Source organism: Lutjanus erythropterus, chromosome 7, assembly GCF_056507025.1.
Source record: "Lutjanus erythropterus isolate fLutEry1 chromosome 7, fLutEry1.hap2, whole genome shotgun sequence".
NCBI lineage: Eukaryota > Metazoa > Chordata > Actinopteri > Lutjaniformes > Lutjanidae > Lutjanus > Lutjanus erythropterus.
The window spans coordinates 29,572,501-29,596,506 of NC_139323.1; the positions used below are offsets into that span (position 1 = coordinate 29,572,501).

Genomic DNA, 24,006 nt, shown 5'->3' on the forward strand with positions numbered 1-24,006 from the left:
TATTTAATACTACAGGTAATTAGCCAAATTCAGCTTTATATGCACAGCTCAAAGCTCTTCTCTCTCTCTAAGATCTCTGCTTTTACCTTGTACCTCTCAACAGGTCACCTCTCACTCAGAGCTGTGGCCCTCTACTGGTCCATCCAGGCACTGTCACACTACTCAGGAGTGAAGTTATGAAAATAACATTTAATGCAACCTGAATACTTTAAGTTTATTTGTCTGCACATATTTAAGAAATGCAGAATTATTGAAACATATTGTGCAGTTGTGATTAAAAAACACTGCAAGGAGCTTTTTAAATCAGATTCCAGAAGGTCTTAAGATGAAAAATAAATACTGCGTTGGAGACTTAATAATGAAAAAAATCAAACAGGGAAAGAAAGAATGAAAAATATTTTTTTTGTTCATATCTTTTTTTCATTGCCACTGTCTCAAGATACATGAGTAAGAGCAGCTACTGTAAATCCTCCAGTATTTTCATCTCTGCATGCCTCAGGGGTGATAAAAGTATCCCGTGTAAATGTATGAGTGCTGTACATCTCTTGCATTTCTATCAGATTTAGAGAGGAGCAGATTAGGAGTTTGAGATAAGAGGCGATGGCTCGAGCACATATTTACACTGCAGGCATTTACATGATAAGAATTTGGTTTCTGCTCTTATCCTGGTGACTGTAAAGTGTGTTTTCATTTCTAGATCAACAGTGTGACAAAGAATATGGAGGGTGTGGGTCAGAGGCAGAGAGTCCTGAGGGGATTTTTAACAATTATATAGCATTAAAAACAAAAAATTAAAAACATAAGCACAGGATAGAAGGTGTCTTTTCAACTTGACAGTAATTTAGACTTAGAAATAGAGGACGACATGGTGAGAGAGTGACATGAAAAAACAGGTAAATCACTGGAAGAGGTGGATTTTAACACACAAGGACAGATGAACACAACCAACAGACATACACAGATAAAAACAAACAGGCACGCACAACCACTCCCCCTGTATTAAACACATCAGCAGAACAAACTGGGTTACTCCTATAAACAGCAAATGTGTTTTATTTAGATGAGACTCTAAGATTTATGACTGCTTTCAGAATTTTATGGAAATAACTCCACCTTTTATGTCGGCTGCATAATCTGTACTCAGGTGAAGCTCTGTGGGTGTGATCTGACATTGACTGACTTGATGCGGCTAATTCAACTTGAATTTCATTTAAGTCTAAACGCGGCCAAACCTGGGATTATGTAGACAAACAAATGAATTACTTAAAATGACCAGTAATCAGCAGTAACTAAGAGTATAGATACTCTTAGTCAAATATTACTTCAATACAAGTGAATGTTAGTGTTAGTCAATCTTTACTGGTGTTAAATTACAGGAATACTTGCTTTAAAAGATATGTAAAGTTCCCATGAAGTCTAAGTGTTTTTATACCCAACAATGGGAAAAAAAATGTTTGTAGATAATCTCAGATATTTTTAATGGTATTTCAGAGATTTTCTTTACCAGGAAAATGACTGAAAATGAGTTTTTCTTTACCATAACTGTTGATGTTACACTCAGGGCGTACACTACTTTTGTGTCCAATGAAACAAATGAAGAAGAATGCATCTGTTCACCGTAGCAGACTGGAGGTTTTTGGGGGCTTCACTGTACAAAAGCTAAACTGTATCACTTTATTCACTGATTTGGGTGAAATTGGATCATATTTTATGGAGAAAATATTTTCTGGTTGTCCTGCCGATGTCCTCCGGCTGCTCAACTTCAACTTTCATTTGTTAATTGCCGTAACAAAATTCCCTGATGGGCAGAATACTTTAGTAGCTTACGTGTTGCTAAAGTAACTACGACTGTTAGCTGTCAGTCACCATGACAAACAGTCTTTGAGACCGATGGGAGGGACTGAGGTTTACAAAGTTTCTTGATGAAATGATAGCTTTGTTTGTTGGTAAAGCATCTTAGCTAACTGCTAATTGCCGTTACCACATTCAGCACTGTTTGCGACCATAAACGCCAGTTAATGTTCGGGATGAGTCCCTTCATAGCTGACTGTTTTTACAGGAAACATCTGGAAACATTAACTCAATATTTTTGATAGCTAACTATTGCCAACATTATGAATCAGCAGTGGATTCACACAGGACCTGGTCCCAATACCAGAACTTGCCGGCTTAATCCTTAAAAATCCAAGGTTTGACTCTGAGCATCACCCTCTGATTGATGTTTTACTTAGCATCTGTGCTAACAGAGGATGCATGGAGGTATTTGGGCATTAAGGGTTACACTGTTTGAAATAGATCTGTTTTCATACGTAAACGGGGCGTAAATTAACCTTAAAGAGTAATGAGAATCTTCATGGAAATATAGTGAAATCAAATTTACAATATGTCTTTCAAATGTGGAGTAAAGGTCATATGTTTAAAACAAGTAGTAATACTCAAGTAAAGTCCAGATACTCAAGTAAATGTAGTCTATTACTGTCCACTCCTGGTAGTCAGCACACCTATGTGAACATCAGAGTTAACGCTGAAGAGTTGAGATGTAACAGCTTTTCTGCGATGCCTCTAACATGAAGTGGTGTACAGTAAAAGGCCACCTGATGAGAGTTCACCTCCTGGGTGTTTGGTGCAGCCACCAGGTGAGATTGTCTTATTCTGTCATGTTTCAGCCTCATCAGAGAGCTGTTTCTGACCTGAGAAGGCTGTTAACTGCCTGTTGTCTCCACAGGTGTGCAACTCTCAGCTCTCTCGTTATAGGAAAGTCCGTAATTCACAAGTGTTATTGCTTCCTGCAAAACCTCACTGCTGCTCGCCAGAACAGTCTACCAGTAGCATTAATCCTGGCTGTATCACATCATCAGCCCTGGTCGTAATGTGCATGTTCTTGACTTTATACTTACACACACGCAGACACACACACTGCTGCAGAAAGTTATGATTAAACTCTAAAAATGAAGTCTCTCCTCAACGCTGCTACACTCTTAAAAATAATGCTTCCAAAAAATGGTTTCTTGGAGGGCTGGGGTTCTACCAAGAATCATTTGCTTATGAAGAACCCTTTTTTGAAGGAAGGGTTTGTCTTTGTAAGGCTATGGTTCCATTAAGAATCATTTTGATCCAAAAAAAAAACCCTTTTTGGGGATTGTTGAAAGCTTTGAAGAACTTCTTCATCCAGGATTCTCTGTAATGTTAAAGGTCATTAGTAGGGATGGTTTGCTTAAGATTTCACAGATACTGCTCTTATCAATACTGCTTATTGATACTTATACTTTAATGGTACTCTTATTGGTTCTTTTTTATTACTAAATGGCTTCTTTATAAATTTATATATATTAGTAAAATAATAAATTTAGAGCAGAATTTGAGTATTTCAGATACAGGTTTCTAGATCAGCAACAGTCATATTTACAACAGCAAGGTCACTATATAAACTGAATAATATCTCACTGGAAACAAATCTAAATTGACATTAAAAGAAATCATAGTAAGAAAAGGTTGCTCTGTATACTAATAAATCATATTCCTGACATCATGTTAGTGAGTGAGGTTAATGAAGAATGAAGAACACAGACAGTCAGTCTCAGTCCTTCGTCCAGTCTTGTCCTCCTCCTCAGTGCCTGCAGGTACAGCTGGCAGAGGTGGGGCTGCTTTGTCTCAGCCAGTTTACAACTATTTGAAAAAATTATGTTGCAAACTAAGCTAAATAGTTAGACTACAAACATACAGACTGCTTTCATTTTAGCTTGTTTGTAACAATTCACTATTAGTAGCCAGCACGCTGTGCTTGTGTAAAACATAGTGGATGGATGAGATACTGCACATGGAGCAGATTAAAATATCCCAGTATCTCATGGCAGTGTACAAGGATGGTTTGTGGTTGGCTATTGGATGGTTTGTTAAAAAAATCTACCAGGAACCAAAAAGGATTCTCCTGTTGGTACAACCTACAGAACCCTTTATGGTTCTACTATGGTGCGACTTCATTTCGGAGAGTGTGCACTTAAAAGGCCAAATCAGAATCTATGACTTCCTCCTGCTCATCAGATCTTCTTCTTCACTGGTCGTGTAGGTTGATCCCAACTGAAGAACGTGTTCTCCTAAAGTCTCAGTCTAAGACATATACTGTAACACCACATACAATATACAGCAGACCCACCAAATTACAAAGCAACCACAGGTTGCCTAGTAACAGTGCTTCCAGAAACCTTTGTTGCAACTTGATTTGCATCCAAAAAAGATAAATGGATGCCTCAAGAATATATATGTCCCGTCATGTTTACACACACGTGCACACATGCTCATGTATACACACTTCCCTTCACATGAATATACATAGTCACACGTTTGACACCCCTCAGATGATTCGGAGTCTGTTTTCTGCTTGACTTAGTATGCAAAACAAGAACACCGGGCTGTGTTTTAAAAACAATGAGCCTATCTAACATCTGGCATCATTTTAAGAGTGCCAAGAAATATTGCCTCTTCAATTATTGGCGTACTAACACAGAGGGAGCAAAGAAATATGTCATTCAATGTGATATGTTTGCCAAACGGGCTAACTATTTGCCTTAAATGAGCTGGTGGGGTTCTGTGGAGCTTGACAGCTGCACAGGCATATTGGAAGACATTTAACCTTCCTAACAGTTGACAGGATGAATGTTTGACAAGCTGAAAGAGACAACAGTGAGATAGAAAATAAAAAGGGAGTGGATAAATGCACGAATGTGTGTGTGCGCCCAGGCCTCGTGAGTTTTGTCCTGTATGTTTTTTGCCTTTGTCTGCGAGAGTGCTCAGAGCAGCAGTGATTGGCGTGTCCTCTACGCTTGATTGATTTGAAAATATAGACAAGATGTCGCCCGTGTGAAAGCTACCAATTTATAAGCCTTCATCTCAAAACTTCAGAGAGACGCCGGTGCCATCAAAATCAGAGCGGGAGTTTGTAGCTACCAATGGTTCAGAAGTAGAAAAGACCCGGCAAAGCAAAGTGACACCTCGCTAAAGGCTGCCTGCTAGCTCTATGAAACCCTCTCCCTTTTCATTCTCCCCTTGTCTCTTTTTTCTGTCCCTTTCTCTCTGACTTTGTCTCTTTACTTGTCTCTTTTTCTATTTGTCACCCTTTGTCTGGTATTTCAGTCTCTCTATTTCTCTTTGCACTGCATCTTTCTCTTTATTCTGTAAGGCTGTGATGAGACGGGCTGGCAGTTAACTTGTCCCACAGCTCACTGTCAAAGGAATGACCTTGATGTAGCTCACATACGGTTTGAGTTTGCCGCTTCGTTTCAGCGTGCGTCTCTTTGCATATTCCTGTTTGTGTGTGTCTTTCTGTGTCTCTGTAATCACTGAATTGTAAAACCATGTGTGAGTGCGTTATCATCTGGGGAAAGCTTCTCAATTTTTTTCCCCCCTTATCCCATGCAGTGATAATTCTGTTTGGGAACGACGGCACTGTACCACGTCAAGAGATGGGCAGGGGAGAGGCACAGGGAGGTACCATTTAGATAAAACAAATTGCCAGCTGCCAAGCAGGAGCAGCCACAGCTTTAAAAAAAAAAAGAACCCAAAGGGACTGTGTGCATTAGTGTGCATGTGCTGAAGATTTTGTGTATTTTTTATATTTGTGTGCGTGAAAGTGGTACCTGAAGCAGGTACAGCCTCTTCTTTCAGGCCTTCCAGCCATGCAGTCTCTTTCCATAAGAAGTCACAAAGCTATTTTCTCTCGGCCTATAACTATAATGCTGCGATGGGACAAGCAGCAGTAATTAAAATCAATAGCCAGGACTTTTCCAGTCTCCGGCAAGGTCACACGCTGCCCAATAGAGAGAAGGAGAAGGAGAAACAGAGAGAAGTGGGATTGCATGGATGGGCAGAGCCAAACAGGGAAATATGTAAAGAGGTGAGGTGTCATCTTATTTTAATTAACCTGCACCTCGGAGGGCTGCCACCACAGTAATGCACCAGTGTGTGTGTGTAAATGTGTCTCTGAGTGTGTCACATAGAGGTTTATTTTGTCCTTGCCGGTCACTTTTATTCACAGTATGCTGTACTCTTTAAATCCATGCAGTCTGAGGAATTATATTCATGTACCACTGGGGGAAGAAATGGCCTCTTATTATCCAAGATTAAACATTTTTCTTGTTTTGTGTCTTCTACGACTTTGTCCAGCTTTACAGTCCGTCAGACAAGGCCGGTAAGCTGGCTCCAGTGGGTAGACTGAGTGTGGTATAACTAGCCACTGACTACATTAGTATTCTGCCTAGATTGCCACAAAGCCAAAGCACCGACAGTGCTACATTGTAAACAACAAAAGTGTGGTTAAATCATAGAAACTAACCACAAAAATATTGCTTTGATAAAAGCTTTTTTCTTAATGTCTGTCAAAATGTGATGCAATATGACACTGGTCATACTGATGACGCCTTAGTTGTCAATTAAAGTAGTTTCCTCTGATGTGGACTTTACAGACGCTTCACCAAACTGCTAGTTAACACCACAGCAATGTTAACTCTACATTACCCTGGCAGCAGGTAGCCTTTTGTTAGCTAGTAGCTACTGTAAACATGGTTAAAATGCTAAGCTAAATGGTGTGAAGTGTGACTCTTTTCCGCTTGAAAAGATTCCAACACCAGGCTGGACATTGTGTGTAAAGGAGAGAAGCATTTTGTGATGTAAGGGACATACTTGTAAGTAGAAGGAATCACCACTGCTTATGTGACCCCATGCACATGCAAATGTTCATCCACTGGCATTGTGGGTGTCCGTGGCCCAGGACATGGGGTGCATAGATACTAAATACAACATGCCATAATTACTTGACACTTCTATCTTTGATGACGATACCACTGATGAAGATGACAACAGCTTTTCTTTATGTTTACTTTATTTGTTTTTATCTTTAAACCGACTCATATGTCTCCTGCTGCAAACAGGAAGTGCAAAACCCTAAAATACCATCAAACACACACATGATAGACAGTAAATTAACAGTATAATCAGTCTTGTTTAATTTGGAGTGTGTGTGGATTTAGTTGTGTGTAAATGCATCTCTAAGTGTGTCATGTTTATTTTGTCCTTGCCTGTCACTGTTGTTCATAATATGCTCTACTCTTCAAATCCATGCGGTCTTAGGAATAAACACATCACACTAGAGAAGAAATGTGCTCTCATTTTCCAAGATTAAACATTTTCTTGTTTTTTGTCTTCTCTGTCTTTGTCCAGCTTTACAGTCTGTAAGACAAGGCTGGGTAGGCTGGGTGTGGTATAGCTAGCCACTGGCTGCATTAGTATTCTGCTGAGATAGCCACATGCAGATACATTCCCCTTTCTCCTCCTCTGAAGGAATAATCAGCCCTGCCGTTCTCTCCCTTCTTCCCCTCTGTCTGAGAGCGGCCAAGTGATTTAGCTTTTTGTTTTACTACATACCTGCAGGGACATCTTTAAGTGCTTGAAAATGCATGCAAGTGTGTTCACTATGCATTTCTATGCGAGGCTGTTGCCAAACTAGATGTATTAGGTGTCTGAGCAAACACATAAAAACTCTGATGTGTCTCCTGCCTGTCCTCCCTCTTCAGAGGTGAGTCACAGAGAGAAGTTCACTCTGTCAGAGTTAGCACAGAGCAGTCTGTCCTGTTTGTTGATTATCAGGTCCTGTTCCTATCACAGCCCCGATAGCATCTCCATCTGATCTGTTGCCAGAGACGCTAGCTCAGTAGCCAGCCCCGCCATCACACAGCCACTACGCTGCTAGCCGCCACCCGTTCCTGTATATCTCCGTATCAGGCCCAGATCTGCCATCGCCCTGCTCTCTCATCTTCTTCTTATCTCCTTATTCCACCTTTCTCCCCGCTCCCAACACCCCAAACCCACCAGTCACTCGTCGTCCTCATCTTCTTCCTCCTTTTATCCGCCTCTCTCAGAGAATCTGCCAGAGCTGCTATGGCAGTGCCGTTGTTCCCCATGCTTGGTCTTCTTTACGTAAACTGTCAAGGCGGAGTCCGTGAGTGACAGGACAGGAGAAGGAAAAAAAAGGAAAGGAAGGCTAAAAAAAGGAGGCAAATACAGTCCCTTGCATGCATACAACATCCTCCTGACCGTGTCTCAGTGGTGAGGACTAAGCGAGAAAAGTGTGGAAGACAAAGAAAGACAGGTGAGGAGTGTGAAAAGAAAACATGTGGAGTAAGCAGAGAAGTTCTGTAGACTGCAGCAGTACTGTCCCGGACCCCATCGATCGTCCATGAAGTGCATGGATCAGTCAGCTTTATTTCGCCCTGGGCCCAGCAAACAACATGCAACATGCAATTCAGCAAAGTAAACAACCAAAGCACACAATGAAGAAGACACATGCAGCACATTACAAACATCACACAATGCTCAGCAAAACAAGAGATATGACATACTGATACACAGATTAGATGCTTACCCTTCCCTCACTCCCTCGCTCTGTATAATCTTTCCAAATTGCTCACTACAACTTGAGACTTGAGCAAAAAAGCAAACACACTTTAAGCTTCAGACTGCAATTCTAAACCACACATCTTGCAAAACACCACAGATAGTGCAATGCCACAGTTGTCATACTTAAAAACTTGTGTGTTCACATAAATTGCCTTTTAAAATGTGAAGTTGACAGTATTACGCGACCACATTTGAAACCCACAGACACAAACTGTAAAGCCGACTTCTGCAGATGCAGGATGAATTAGAAGCAGAGGTCAAAATGTGAGCTGTCCTATTTTTGGAGATGAATGTGTGGAAAGTGAACAGAAAGAGAAGAACAAAGAGGGCAAAGTGGTCAACCATGATGAACAAGTCCCAGTTCTCAATAAAAGTTGGGACGCTGTGAAAAAACAAAAAAACAAAAAACATAATGCAGTGATTTGCAAACACTTTTCAACCTATATGCACTTGAAAACAGTTCTAAGACAAGATATTTAACATTCAAACTGATGCACTTATTCTGAGTTTGATGCCTGGAATATGTTTTTTTTTTTAAAGTTGGGACAGGGGCACTTCTACCAGTACTCAGTATTCTCTGATGCTGTATTTTGTGCCTCATAATGCGCCACACATTTCAATATGAGACAGGCCTGGACTGCAGGAAGGCCAGTTCAGTACACACACCCCTTAAATATTCCCAGAGTGTTCCCAAGCCCATGTTGTATCCAGTCACATGGATTTTTAATGCAGTAACGCCTGAGTTGCCAAAGGTTATAGATTCTTAAACTGTTGGACTCTGTGCTCACACAGTTTATGACAAAGTGGTGAACCTCGTCCCATCCTTGCTTGTGAACGGCTGAACCTTTTGAGAATGACCTTCATACCCAGTCGTGATACCTGTTTTTAGCATTCCACACCTTTCCTAGTCTTTGTTGCCCCTGTTACAACTTTTTTGAAACATGTTGCAAGCATCAAAATCAAATCAAGAAGATTAAATCCCTTGTCTTTGGACTATATTGAATTGAATATAAGTGTTGTGACTTATATTCAATATTCAGTAGGATTTGCAAATCATTGCATTCTGATTTTATTCACGTTTTACACAGCATCACAACTTTTTGTGGAAGTGGGGTTTGCAGGATCATTGCTAGTGTTTTTCTGTTACGGTATTCTTCACTTTTACAAAATTGGAATTAGGGTTAATTTTTGACTTGTGCAGATTAATCAGCAATGCTCGGAATCGGGCCGGTTTTCATGTGACCGGCCCTGACCAGTGACCGGCCGGTAAGCATCACATATCCAATTCTGTGCCAGTCATTGTCACACACGTGTTCTGCACGATAGTCATGTCATGCGCACAGCAGACAAACTAACTGTGATATCACCACAGCGCTGATAACAGCTACACACACTCAGACACATGCTTGCTTGAAGATGGTGTCAGCGACAGATTCCAAGAACAGGATAAAGAGAAGACAGACAGTCTACAACAAGACAGAGCAGCTGACAATGTCGTAAAACAGCCGTAAACTTTGTAGCTCTTCAGGCTAATGTTAGCCAGCAGCAGACTGCTGTTCACAGAGGGACAGTTAAAATCTCACCTCCTGTTCTGTCTGAAGAATAAACAACCTGTGTTGATGTGTCTCCTCAAACAGTTTCTCATCCAGACTCGTTTAACGTCTGCGTCTGTTTTTCTCCAAGTTTTACCGCAGCAAACTGTTGCACAGAGTCAGTCTCCAGTTTGTTTACATCTGCTTCCACAGGAGATCATGTGAAATCGCATCCCGTGAAATCCCGCAAGATTCCATGATCTGGCCAGATCATGCTCACCCGATAATCTTAATATAAAACTGTAATAAGGCCTGGCTATAACCTGGAGGACTTTGGAGAAAATTTAAGTAGTATTTAATGAATATTTAATAGTCAGTGTCTTATTATGAACATCCAATTAAATTTTTACAAGAAAAATTGCAAAAATGTGAATGCTGCCAATTACAGTTCTTAGAAAGACTAAAAATCAGAATTGGCCAAAATCAGAATCGGCAGGTCAGACCCTTCAAAAAATCAGAAATCGGAATCGGCCAAGAAAGTCTCTAGATCATTTCATATCATTTCATGTGAGTGATTTTATCTGCTTTTTTTCTAGCAAGTCATCTTTGTTGTGTACTTGCAGTGGTTTAACCTTTCAGTTTTGAAGGGAAACAAACAAAAGATACTCATATTTGCCTACAAAATTCAAATAAGATGCTAAACAACCTTGAGGATTGCACAGCAATGCTGAAAGAGTGGTATTTAAAGTCTTAAATAATTAAGTCAATTTTCCTTTAATTTATCAAGTTTGTTGACTATTTAGTACTCTTGGTAATTTGATATAATTGTTTTTTTGTTCACATTCATTTTCATTCTGAATCTATCAGTTATATTTTGTCAGATTTGAGATTCCTGGGTTTGTTTTAAATAATAAACAGCAAAAAAATCAATTTTATGTGTTGGTTTGTTTTAACATTCATCCCTCATACTGTAAGTTAAGAACCTCTCAGACAGCTGGAGTACCAGGTGATTTCTCCTCACTTCCCTCAGTCCTTGTACTCCTTTGCCAGCTGAACTCAACATCTCTGGAAGACGACAAACTGACAAGTTGATGCAACTTCTGCGATGTGATTTCTCAACTCTCTCTGTGTATAACTCATGAGTCAATGTTTCCTTGTCTATCTTCTCACCCTCTGCACTTTTTTTTCTTCTCTTGCACAATTGCTGCGCTCTCATTGTTCTATTGTTCATTGTGCAATCATCACCTGATGCAGTTTTAACCCTTCTAGACCTCGTGTCTTTAATTTGAAAGACCTGCCCTGCAAATGACCTCTCTAATTTCTCTCTAATATGATTGTCTGTTGCTGTTGCAGGCAGAGGCTCCCAGCCAAAAACGTCTACTACTACCGTTGCCCTGACCACCGCCGCAATTATGTCATGTCCTTCGCCTTCTGTTTTGACCGAGAGGACGATGTTTACCAGTTTGCCTACTGCTACCCCTACACCTACTCCAGACTGCAGCACTACCTGGCCAGCCTGGAGCGGAGGAACTTGCCCTACCTGAAGAGGGAGCAACTGGGACTCAGTGTGGTGAGTTTTGAGATGGAAAGTGCATGCTAGGGGGTGCTAGTGGCTGGAGCAGAGAAGTCGAACGGAGGTGAAAATTAGGGGTGGAGGGGTTGTAAGTTGTAGTGTGTGTGTTTCTGTGTGTGTGTGTGTTCAGAATAAGGAGGCCCAGAATGGTAACTTAGGTGTGCCTGCCGGTTATAACTTCAGCCTCTCATGTTATTATTAGGATTGTTGCACTCTGAGATGACGGACTGTAAGCCTCTGGGTGTGTGTGTGTGTGTGTGCGTGTTTGTGTCTCTGTGTGTAAATGACTCTGTGTGTAATCAGCAGAGCTCTCACCTCGGCAGTAGGAGCTAGTGTATCATACACGCTGCCTCCAGTCTTGTCTGCTCTTATCAAATAATTGTAGGAGAAAAACTCATTAGAAATGCTTGAGAGATTACGACTTTTTCTTCTGTCCTCCAACATTTGTCAGAGAAAAGCTCGCTGCAAGGGGGGCACCATGAAAGTACAGGTATTTGTAAGGAACACCTGACCATAAAATACAGAAAATTTCGAAACCGTGGCATGAAACAGCTGATGGTGTGGCTAAAAAAAACACGAGTAATATCTCTGTAAATAAAAGATCAGGTGAACTACAATAATAATGATTGCGGTCATATTGTAAATGCAGCTGCAAATACAATATTGAAAAGTTATCATTTTTTAAGTTATATATTTTGATCTCAGTTGGTTGATTTGGTGATACATTGTTGTAACTTCATGTATGTTTCACTAGAGATCCCAAAAACTTCTGTTGGAAATGGCCACCTGGACCTAAAGCCACTATTCTGTCAGAAACAGAGTGGTGATATTGAGTGATTCAACAATTGAACTCTTTTAATGTGAGTCAGCAGGAGCAGGAAATGATACAGTAATGACGCAGTAATGCGACAACACACTCATACATTGCGTCAGTCCCTTATGTTGGGAATTTGTACCCTAGATTATATGAAACATGGACCATTAGGTTTCTGAAGAACCACTGTGAAGCTCACAGCATGGAGGCTCCGGCTATTGGCGTCATGTCACTGTGTAACCCTGCCTGACTCGCAGTCAATCCAAAACTGGACAAAGAGGTGGAGCACGAGTGGAACTGAGACTGTTGAATGAAGCAGCTACCTAGCAGCTAGCCACCTGTCACTCAAAGGGCTCATGCCTTTAATTATACATAACTGTAAGCCTTAATGCAACTCAAATGGGTGAGTTAAACAGAAATGACATGCTCCATGCATCAGCGAACAGGCTAAGCCATGTGTTGCCCGTTTGACAAAACGCTCGCCCTGGCGCTGTTTTAGCGAAGTTTCACGCAGTTGCTTCACCTCCAACCTATTTTATCTGGTCAAAATCAACACTGACATCCTTGATGTTTCTGTTTCCACTCATGAAGGCAGTCAGCAGGGACGAGGAGAGACTGTAATTAATGAGGTTGAGAGGCGGCACATCTTACATGATCCACAGCAGCCTTTTTATGGAATTACCTTCAAAAAGCACAAGGTTTGGAAAGAAAAGTAAACGGACCCTCAACTATAGAAGCAAGACTGGCTTAAGAAAATCCCATTAATTATGAATAAAAAGCTTAGACACTGAACTTACTTATTTGCAGAACAAGAAATAAGAGGCACCATGGTGACATCACTTGTACTACATATATGGACATTTTTTGCCCTCTATTTGCTGGACTTGCTGCTCACTTGCTTCCAGTTTGAAAGCAGTATAAAGTCTATATTTTTTATGCATTTTTTAAATATAAATTTCTCTTAATATCATAATGCTTCACTTGTACTAACCATGTACAAGGTTGTAAGCGGAGCAGTTTTCATTTAGCATCGGAGCAATTCTTACAACTTTACGACATGTTGTCACTAAACAGCCGAATGAATAAAAATCAGCATGGAAAACATCACAGCACAGTGAAATATAAGATGGACCTGTGGTTTGAAGACCAGGAAGCTAAAAGTTCTCACTAATCTTCCCTCTCCATCTGTACCACCACTGTGTTGTGTATGACACAGTGTAAATTCTAAGCTTTACAATTCTGCCTGTGCAGCACACCTTTTTTGCTTTATTTTTAAGCCACATCATTTGTCTGAGCGAGACAGAGGGGAACAGAGAGAGGACAGACTTGCTCGGTTTGGCTCACAGAGTCAGTATTAGTATTCATAGTCATAGAGAGGTTTTATGGCCGTATTTTTCTCTTTATGTTCTCTGGGCCTGGGTGGCAGACAGCCCAGCCCCACCCTCTCATATCTCTTTCTCTGTCTGCTCCCTCTCTTGCTTTTACCCTCTCCCCCATCTCTATCTCATGCACATATGCAACTACACACACACACACACACACACACACACACACACACACACACACACACACACACACACACACACACACACACACAGGTCAGAGGGGAAGGGATGAGAAGGGATGAGGAGAGCTTTCTGGCTGCATCAAAGTTTAAAAACGGATCGCTGCCGTTTCCAAGGCAGGCAGAGTCTTTGCAGGGACACCACAATAGCTTTAACCTTCTAATGGGTACAGTTATCTCATAAGGATGGAAAGAAGAGCCAGGGCCATTTGCACTGGCATTCTTCTGTCTTGCTGACTAATTTGTTTTCTGTAATGTATTCCTCTGAACAAAATCTCTGTCATCCAGCCTGCACTGCTGGACGCAGATACTATAAAAAAAAAAAAAAAAAAAAAAAGGTTGGCCCTTTTCAATTTCTTTTACCTCCAGTTCTCCTCATCTTAATGAAGAAGGTAGTGTTTACTGATTTATAAGGCAGGCTGGTTTTATTATCTTACTTAAACCAAGATTCACTGAAGCAGAGTCAATTGAATTTAATGTGTAAATTATGTTGAACCAGATTGAGTTCATTTCGGCTGGGTTGGATTATAAGAAGTCACTTTAATTGAGATAGGAAGATGGAGGGACAGAGACAGGGACAGATGTGAGTTAACAGTTCTGGGATGAATGAAAAGGGCAAGCCAGGAGGATCTGAATATCATTTTCAGGGCTGACTCTCAATTCCCAAATCTTTCACTTTCACTGTTACTCAAACTGCCTGTTGAGACTTTACAATAAAAGTGGAATTCACCTGGAAATTAACTTTCACTTCTACCATCACAGACGGTGGAAACTCCCCAAGTTTTCCACTGCTGCTCATCCAGAAAGAGAAACAAGAATGATGATTGGTTAATGATCGCAGTAAAACCTGAAAACCCCACCATGTTCACTGTGAAAGATTATCGAATAGATATTGAAAACTGGATGTCTAAATTCTGATAGATTTATATCATTAGCTCTGTCAATTTGCAGTCCTTTTTTTCCAACAGTACTACGCTTTCTGTCAAATACCTGGCTCTGTTGTTTGATTCCAACCTTAAATTTGAAATGCATATTTCAAAAGCAAGGCCGTCCAATCTTATTTTTTATCATCTGAGGAATACTGACAATATAATATCTGTTCATTCTAAGCTTCAGAAAGACCAAATCTATTGCACATGCTTTCATTTCCTCATGGTTAGCTTACAGTATCAGCCGTACTCGCATAAATCAGAAAACAAAACACAGACTGACTGCAAACAAAAAACCAAGAAAAGAGAAAATGTTACTTTACTTGACTTTTTACGTTTACTTTTTCTTGTTACCTTGAAAGCGCTTTATGGCCCACACTGTGCCCTTATCAACCTGCACATTGTCTGAGGTCCTCGGGCAAGAACCTGTTGGCTGTTCCCATGTCAAGGCCACTAAAGAGAACCAAGCTTTTGCCGTCAGGGCATGTCAACTCTGGAATGACCTGCCTGACAAACTCGGATTTGCAAAATTAGTCTCCTTTTAAAAATCACCTCCTAAAGGAATAGTTTGACATTTTGGGAAATATGCTTAGTTGCTTTCTGGCTGAGACTTAGATGAGAGCTGCACTCATATTTTAAATATAAGGCTACAGACAGCCAGACTGGCCAGCTTGGCTCCATCCGCTCGTTCCAAAATCAACTTACCAGCACCTGTAAACCTCTTTAACACAATTAACATGCCCTGTCTTGTTTCTTTAATCTCTATTGAACCAAATAGTAAAAAATGTGTTTTAGTGGGGTCTGACTGTGGATGTATAAAGTAGGTATTAACCTGCTGGTAGCTAAATAAATTTATTTTCATTCATTAAATCATCTACAACTTCTATACATCTATCCCTACATGTAGACCAGCTTAATGGTAGATTTTGAAGAGTTATCCAAGGATTCTTCCATAAACAAGTACTTTTTGGAATCGATATTGGCTCACTCACAATACTCTTCATTTATCTCCATGTTACTGCCAAGTTCCTTATCATAAAATTTACAGAACTTATTTTGAGGATAAACTTGTGCATTTTCAACATGCATACATTGCTCATTGGCGCTGTTGAAAATAAGAATAAGAATTATGGAAGCCATGGAATTTTAAATTTTAGATTCTTCCTGTAAAGTTTATAGGGAGATTCATCCATTTAATCATGTCAAATGTCATATTATGCAGTAATGACATTTTGTTTTTAAATCTGTTGCTTATTTTGACTCTTTAGACATCCTAAATATTTAATACTAGTTTTCCACCTAAATGATTGCTGTAAATAATTAGAACCTGAGATCAATGAATATTCAGAAGTAATTTTTCAACAAAGGAGGGGTAGAGTTTTTCAAAGTTCATGAAGTACATCAAAAGATCATCTGCAAATATATATTGTTGTTTACCTGTAGTGACTCCTTTAACCTTTGAATCTCATCTTATTTCCTCTGCCAGTGATTCTGCTGCTCGGGCAAAAAGGAGTGGGGAAAGTATGCAACCCTGTCTAGTACCCTTCTCTAATTGAACTTCTCTAGATAATAAATTGTTGGTATAAATCTTAGCTGTAGGATATTTATCTAATATTTTTATCTATCATCTCAGCTGGGAGATTACATTTTTCTAAGACTTTGGACAACAAAGGCCACTAAAGACGATGAAAAGCCTTACTGGAATCAACAGCTATCACTGATAAGTCTTTATTATGCTTTCTGCATGCTATATAATATTTAAACACGTTCTTGAATTTGGTTGCAAATGCCTATTTTTAATAAACCCTGTTTGATTCACATGTATCAGATTTAGGAAAAACCTTTGCTAATCTATTGCTTATAACTTTGGTAAATATTTTATTATCACAGTTAATTAAATTTATCGGCCTGAAGGGGATTCTCCTGACTAACCTGGTTTTAAAACATCAGAGATTATAGTTTGATACATAGATCAAGGGAGGACTAATTTATGTGTCATGTATGTTGTCATTTGAATGAATAATGGAGGCAATTTGCTCTAAAATGTTGAATAAAATTCCACAGGGAATCCATCCATACCTGTGGCTTTTTTGAGTGCAGATGTTTTAATTGTTTGTACTATTTCAGCTTCTGATATCTCAGATTTTAATTGTTCTTTTTTTTTTCATGGACAATTAGTTTTAGGTTTATTGTGTCAAAAAAGAACCTGAGTCTAATAAGTTGTTTTTCTGATTTATATACACAAAAGGATTTAAAAGTATCATTAATAAGTTTATTATTCCTGATTAATGCATTTTAATCCTTATCTTTTATTATTTATTAATTATAGTTGGTTTGGCTTGTATTCGTTTTGTAAGAGCAGCCAAGTGCTTACCCAGTGAATTTGCCATTAAATAAAAGATTTTGTTTGAATTAATTGTAACCAGCTCCTTTTAAAAGTAACAAATCATACTCATGTTTAAGTCAAGACAATTTACCTTCCAACCCTTGTCAAGATTTTTTGTGAGACATTTCTAACACTGCAATATCTCTTTCTTTGTCTTTAATTAGTAATTCATTTATTTTCTTTGCTGAGAAGGAAATTATCTTTCCTCTAATGTTTGCCTGAAAAGAATCCCAGATTATTTGTGGAGTTGGTGTGCCGTTTTTTCCCCTCCTCTACATTTATAGTGATAAAATTATCTATTTTATCATTAAGATAACTTATAGACTCTGTCTTGTATGTGTGCTCTATTCATTATCCATATTCTGTCATTCCATTTATTTTCTGTTGAGACAAAATGACAAGTTACTGAAGAATGATCTGAAATCAGTTTCATTAATTTTTGGGCCTTAATACATTGTTGAATGCAGATTTTGATATAAAAACATAGTCAACGCTTCTTTCCCTGTGAATAATAAGTATAATCTCTTGTTGTTTGAAATAACAGTCTCCTTGTACCTGCTAAATTATTTGCTGAAATAAAATTGTCTGATATTTTTGCAGGGCCTTTAAACTTTCCTTTTTTAAAACTGTGCCAATCGAGTTTAGCCAACAGATCTTGAACAAAATGGATACCCTGGTCCCCAGTCATGATTTCTTCGTCACTTTGTGCCTTTAGTATGTTGATTTTTGTCTGCATGTTCCATAAATCCATGATAATCATGTATGGATGTTTGGCTTTCCTCTACTTTGCACCAGTCCTGTGGCACCACTCCAAGTCAACTGCAGTTATTGTCACTCCTAATTCCCCCGATATCAAGTTTCCCGGGTAATCCATTAAATTGTCTCCCTCTTCCTCTTCTGATAAATTGAGGATTTCGATGTTATTTCTCCTCATTCTATTTTCTTGAGAATCCAACTCATCCTCCTGTTTTTCCAAAGTATTGATTTTCTTTTCCTGTGAATCGATACAGATGCTTTGATCGTTCACATTGGGGACAATAGATTCCATTTTCTTCAGCTTTAGTTTCAATGGACTTCACTTAATGTTCAGATGATACCAGGATCAACAGAATTCTTTATGTTTTGCTGAATATCAGTTAACCGTTCATTAGTGTCCTTTGCGTCTCCGTGCTCTTTTTTCTGTCTGCTGGCGGCAGCGGCCTTTGGAGGCATGGTTGATTTGATTGTCTGCACTTAATAGACATGCCGGGCCTCTCAAATCTCCCACAGGTGTAAACTTTGACTTCGCTCAATTTGTCTTCTCACTTCATGAAGATTAGTTTTCTGTATTTTTTTTATAATGCAGTTTAGGCGCAGCTCTTCTGGAGCGACTCTGGACCAATCTTCTCATCTAACTCTTGGCAAAGCAATAAGCATATTTCCAAAAATGTCAAACTATTGCTTTAAAATGTATGATTTGATTTTTTGTTTATTAGCTGGTGGTGATTACGCTTCCTAAAACACGTATATACATACACTTGTACACACATGCACAAAGACAAATACCAGGACAACTTCTCTTATTCCCCAGAGGACAGGGGTACGGATTCCTGCTCTGCTGAGTTCACGGCCTTGCGTCAGCTCCCCTGGTCCCTGTCCGTCTGAACATTTCCTTTTGCAGACCACCCTGACAGTATCAGAGTAAACCTCTGTCTCTTTGTCCCCCTGAGGCATTCCTGTCCACAGAGACACAGAGAAAGAGACAACATGTGTTTGACCTGCTACAATACTAACAAGCCTCTTTCAGAAGATGCCTGCTGCTTCCTTCTTTCAAACTATTTCCTCATTTCTGTACGGTCCTCAAAGCGTCCCACAGTCGTCTCAAAGTGAGAGCGGCTTATTTGCCCACCTCGCCTGTTGACAAAGCGTTTTTCTTTTTTCTCGCCAGTAGGCAGTGTCTGGCCGGGAGTTGCGGAGGCAGCAGTTTGAGTTTTCCTTCTGCTGGCCCCGCTGGGGAGGGCAGGGCTGTGACACTATTAGTCACCTCTGACACAGCACAGCCTCTGCCTGTAGACCAGATGGAAGAAAAGTGTAAATGAGAGACCTCAGGGTGGCGGAGTGGACAGGCCACTGACCAGCCGTAAGGTTAGAACTAGCCTGCATGCAACTTAAGAGGCCTAGCTTGCTATTATTCTGTGATTCTGTTCACATCCCCACATCACAAGTAAAACTATTGATCTCAAAATCACAGTGCAGGGATGTCACATCCACTCAGTTTTTTTTCTCTTCTTTTGAAATCTCACAAATCAAAGCAAGATTATGATAGATCACTTGTACTGTGTTGAAGAGAGGCAGCGGTCACTGTCAGCTGCAGTGACTTAACATTACTTAGACTGTTGTGATTGAATTTTAGACCTAATCCTGTCTGCTATCAGTGTTCAGGTACCATGTCTGGGTGTCTGCTCAGTGGGAGTGGAGTCTCGAAGAACAGGTTTTTTTTTCTCTCTCTCTCTCTTTTTTTCTCGTGTCTGGAGCAAGAGGAGGGGAGTGGAGTGGGCACTGCAGCTATATCTGCCTGGCTGGCTCTCTCTCTCCTTATCTCTGTGTTTGTACACTGTGTGCCAAGATCCAATCAATAGCCACTCCAGCCGTGGAGAGAGGAGAAGGTCAGCAGCCACACTGGAGGAGCCGGGCTCGGCAAACTGATGGAGACACGGAGCACATAGGAAACACGCCACAGCCAAGGCACATTTCTTCTCTCGTGCTAATGAAAGACTGTTATGATTTCTGCCTCCCAAGGACTTGCATCACTATAAACTGTTCCCTTTAAATGTGTATTTTATTACTTTAGGAAAAGGTGCAACATTTAGAGCTCTTTGTCAAGTATCAATACTTTATTAAGAGTCAGTTTTGCCTGGAAACTTACTGACTTTTACTAATACAGTAAGATATTTTAGGGCATGCTCACAGGTCTGGATCCTAAATCAACAACTTGTTGTTGTTTCAATATTTCAACTGGTCTGGTTTGCGTTTTTCAAATGCAGAACTCAAACAGTCCAGGACTTTCCAACAAAAGTCATGTGGTGGAAACACTGTTCCGTTATTTGTCAGACAGTAGAACAGTTAGAATCATGGAGCACCATCAGGTTCTGTTCAGGTTGGTGTTGATCTAGAGCACATTTCAGCAAACTTTAGAGGACCATGCATATGAATGTCTCACAAGACAGCGGGCATTGGACAATATAATATTGCAGGAATTTCTCACTTTGGCATGAGTCCAACATGCTACTAGTTCACTAGTCACCAAAACAGGAAGCGAAGACGTTTTATCACAAGTGAAATTACACATGCAATGACAAGATTCTGTGATTGGTTTGAATGAATAAGTTCCCTTGACAGCAGTTCAAGACCAGTCCTTTGAGGCGGACCAGAGAGCGGTTCTTTGGTCCACACAGCGCTTGAGACAATATATTTAAAAAAATGCTTATATCAAACAGTACCTAATGCACTTTTTTCTTCCTCAGTCCTCAAAACTTTTGTTTCCACAGCAACATATTGCATATTCTCTGACAACTTTACATAGCCTATGACGTAAAGGCCTACAGATTAAACACATATACTTGAATATCATATAACGTGATCATTCCTACTCTAAACCAATCACAGTCGTCTTGGGAGGCACCCAGGATGCAGCAAGCAAAACAGTGTCGGAGAGAACTTGTTTTGGTGGAACATTTACACACCTGGTGACGAGCCCTGGCATTACTAAATCCATGCAAAAGAAAGAAAAGGTCACAGCTTCTAGTTTGTTTATGTTCATACCGTTAGCGACTCAGTTACTAATTTGCCATTTTCAGTGTGTAGGTTGCTAGCTTGGAGGTTGGTGTCGTTTCCCGTAGTGACAGGGAACTTTGAACATGTAAATACTGGATGTTGCCTTACTGTTTCAAGCAGGCAAGCTTATACTCACAGATTACATTTGGTGAATCAGAGTAGGTTCAACTGGACTAAGGAAAGATGGCTTGAACACAGCCCTCTTTAACAAGATGTTAGAAAACATTTTAAAGGGAGCGTTCTACAGTGTTGCAAGTCCTTAGAAAGACAAATCATGATCATGGTTTTGGGCTCAGCACCTGGACAAGAAAACTGTGTGTATTTTACACACTGAATGACATTCAGTCACATTTTTGTATTTAATCAGATTTGACTTGGCATCACAACCCTGTAGAGTCATGCTGTAACCTAACTTAACTTAATAATATGAATATATAATAAATAATAATTGAGCTGTCTAGCACATTCAGAACAGCACAATCCTGTCACAGTAAATTGTGTGGAACTGGGTGATTGACACCATTCATATCTTCTCAGCAAGGGTATTTCACATCATACATTGTCATCAAGTAATGTAACAGCATCCATTGTGACGCAGTGCCAGTTTTAATTACAGTAACTAATTAATGCCAACTTTCTGTGAAAGCGGACTCTGAGAGCTGAGTTCTTGACACTGGAGCCATTCTGTGAATGGCTGTGTGATTGGTTTGTAATGAAGAGAGCCCTCCAACTACTGACTGCCTCTTACAAAGGCCAACACCTGAATAGCCAATCAGCACTTTATCATGTGGATGAGGTGATACCGCAAAGTGAAACCACACGAGAGATGTGAACAGCCACTTTGTATTACTGTAGTCAAAGAAAAGTCTGGACTGGTTTGGTGTGTTTGTTGGTAAGATTCAAGCAGAGTCAATCAGGCATTTGTCCCCTACCAATAAATTTGTTGAAATAAATATTGTAATTAAGTAGGTGTAGAGTATGTGTGGCAAACACTTCACAGGTTAGTTACAGATGTTACTCAGTAAATGACTTGAGTGCCAATTGTGCCTGTAGATTGTGGTGAATCAGAAAAGAGTCTTAGTGGTGGTGTAACTAAAGTTAGCTGCTTTTAGATTGATGATTGGTTTAACAGTCTGTCCAGGCTGCAGAGGGTGTTTTAACGTAAATAATTCACATAAATTCAGCTGACCTACCTTCTCACAATGGATCTTGTAAAATGCATAAAATAACACGAAGTGCAGCTAAAACCAAACTGTTTCCTACTTTCTGTTTCTGGGCTCGTAATTAAAGCTTCAAGAAACTGTTATATTTTGTTGATTTTGACGGCTCATGTTTTTCTAGGGTTGTGATGGTATGGACTTTTTTTTTTTTTATCGTGGTGACAAACCAGCATATTCCAAGGGGATGTGATTTAATGTAATTGCCTTAATAATTATGTTATATTGGACTTTATTAAAGCATGCTGTCATAAGTGTAGAGTAACTCCTTTAAAGAATAGGACAGTGTGTAATTGTATGTAGCATGCAAGTGAAGAAGAGCGAGCAGTGGTCTACTAGTGCTGCTGATAGAAGAGCAGAAACTGCTTCACTTAGCAGTAAGTTGTCTGTCTGGCAGTAAATGTACAGTACAGGTTACAGTGTGTCAGTTAAAAATGTTGCAGCTTCTCAAGACCAAGAAAAGTCATGTATGTTGTTACCCAACTGCTGGAAAAGTGATGGGGTTGGCTCCGAGGTAAGCTGAGCTGGAAAGGCTAACATTAAGATAATGCTAACACTAGAGTTGTACCTTTACAGCGTGAGTCCTGTAATCATATCCCTTTCCACAACGTTGCAATCCAACATGATATTGACCCTTCAAAATAAAAATTTGTGATGATGACAATAATAAGCTCAACCCTCCAGTAGGCATCATATGACTGGTAATGTGGTAATTCTCACAACCCTAATGCTTCCTCCACCATAACCACAAAATATAACTTCAGGAATAAAATTATCTAAATAAAAATCTCCCCCTTTTTCCTGTTAACAGGGTAACGTACACACTGTGACTTTGTTTCATCTAATGTTACAGAGAATCCTAGCTGGTGGCAGGCATTAAGAAAAACTCTAGAAATAACCAGATGGTCTTATTTTGTTATGTAGGTCATATAAAGGTAACAATATCAAAACAAAACTGTTTCATAAACAGTTGAAAGTATTTGTAGTAGCTTTAAAGATCACATAATGAGCCCAAGGGTGAATTTCACCACTGTCCTCACTAAATTCTGTTGAGATCTGCACCCTTGATGGCAGCAGAAAACAGCATATTCTCTATAATGGTTGTCACTACAGTACCACATACAAATGAGACAGATGGGTCTAGGCAGACGATTAGAAATGTTAGCTATATTTTCCCCCAAACATAGATAGTTTTGTAGCTTTGTTAGCATATATTCAAGACAGACACAAGCACTTCACCAGTCAAGCAAGCTGGCAGCACTCAAGTAAGTAAACTGCTTTTCCCCAAGCTGAGAGGTAAACAGCTCAAGATAACAGAGTTTTTTTTTTTTTCCTTTAGTGGCAGACTGTTCATGAATGCATTAGCTGTGGCCTAAACATCAAACAGGGAAAAAAAAAACTTATTTTAAAAAAGGAAAATGCAAAAGAAAAAGACAAGGCAACTTAAGGAATACAGCTATATCAGCGGGTGGAAATTTAATTTTCACTCCATATATTTTTACTCCCCCAACTAAGTTCTGATTAAGTTTTTTCCTTTGTGTTTGGCATCTGTTTGTTGTTAACTTTGTGGGTCCTTGCATTACCTCTTTGCCATTTTGTTTCTGTTTTTGCATTTGTCATAAATTGTTCTCTGTTGGCCTCAGGAAGTTTTGCATTTCCTCTGCAGTAGCTAACAGGTATCTGGATGAAAGAACCAGACTCTTTATCGTCTAATAATATGTTAATCACTG

The 24,006-nt window shown here is 39.7% G+C and overlaps 1 protein-coding gene across 3 annotated transcripts in view; it reads left to right on the forward strand.

The window, feature by feature from the left end:
- Window positions 1-24,006, forward strand: part of agbl4 (AGBL carboxypeptidase 4) — a 543,878-nt gene that overhangs the window by 360,940 nt on the left and 158,932 nt on the right. For all 3 annotated transcript variants that reach the window (XM_084722272.1, XM_084722271.1, XM_084722273.1), the window contains one exon: window positions 11,334-11,550. In XM_084722272.1, coding sequence (XP_084578398.1) covers window positions 11,334-11,550 — 217 coding nt within the window. The remainder of the gene's footprint in view (window positions 1-11,333; window positions 11,551-24,006) is intronic.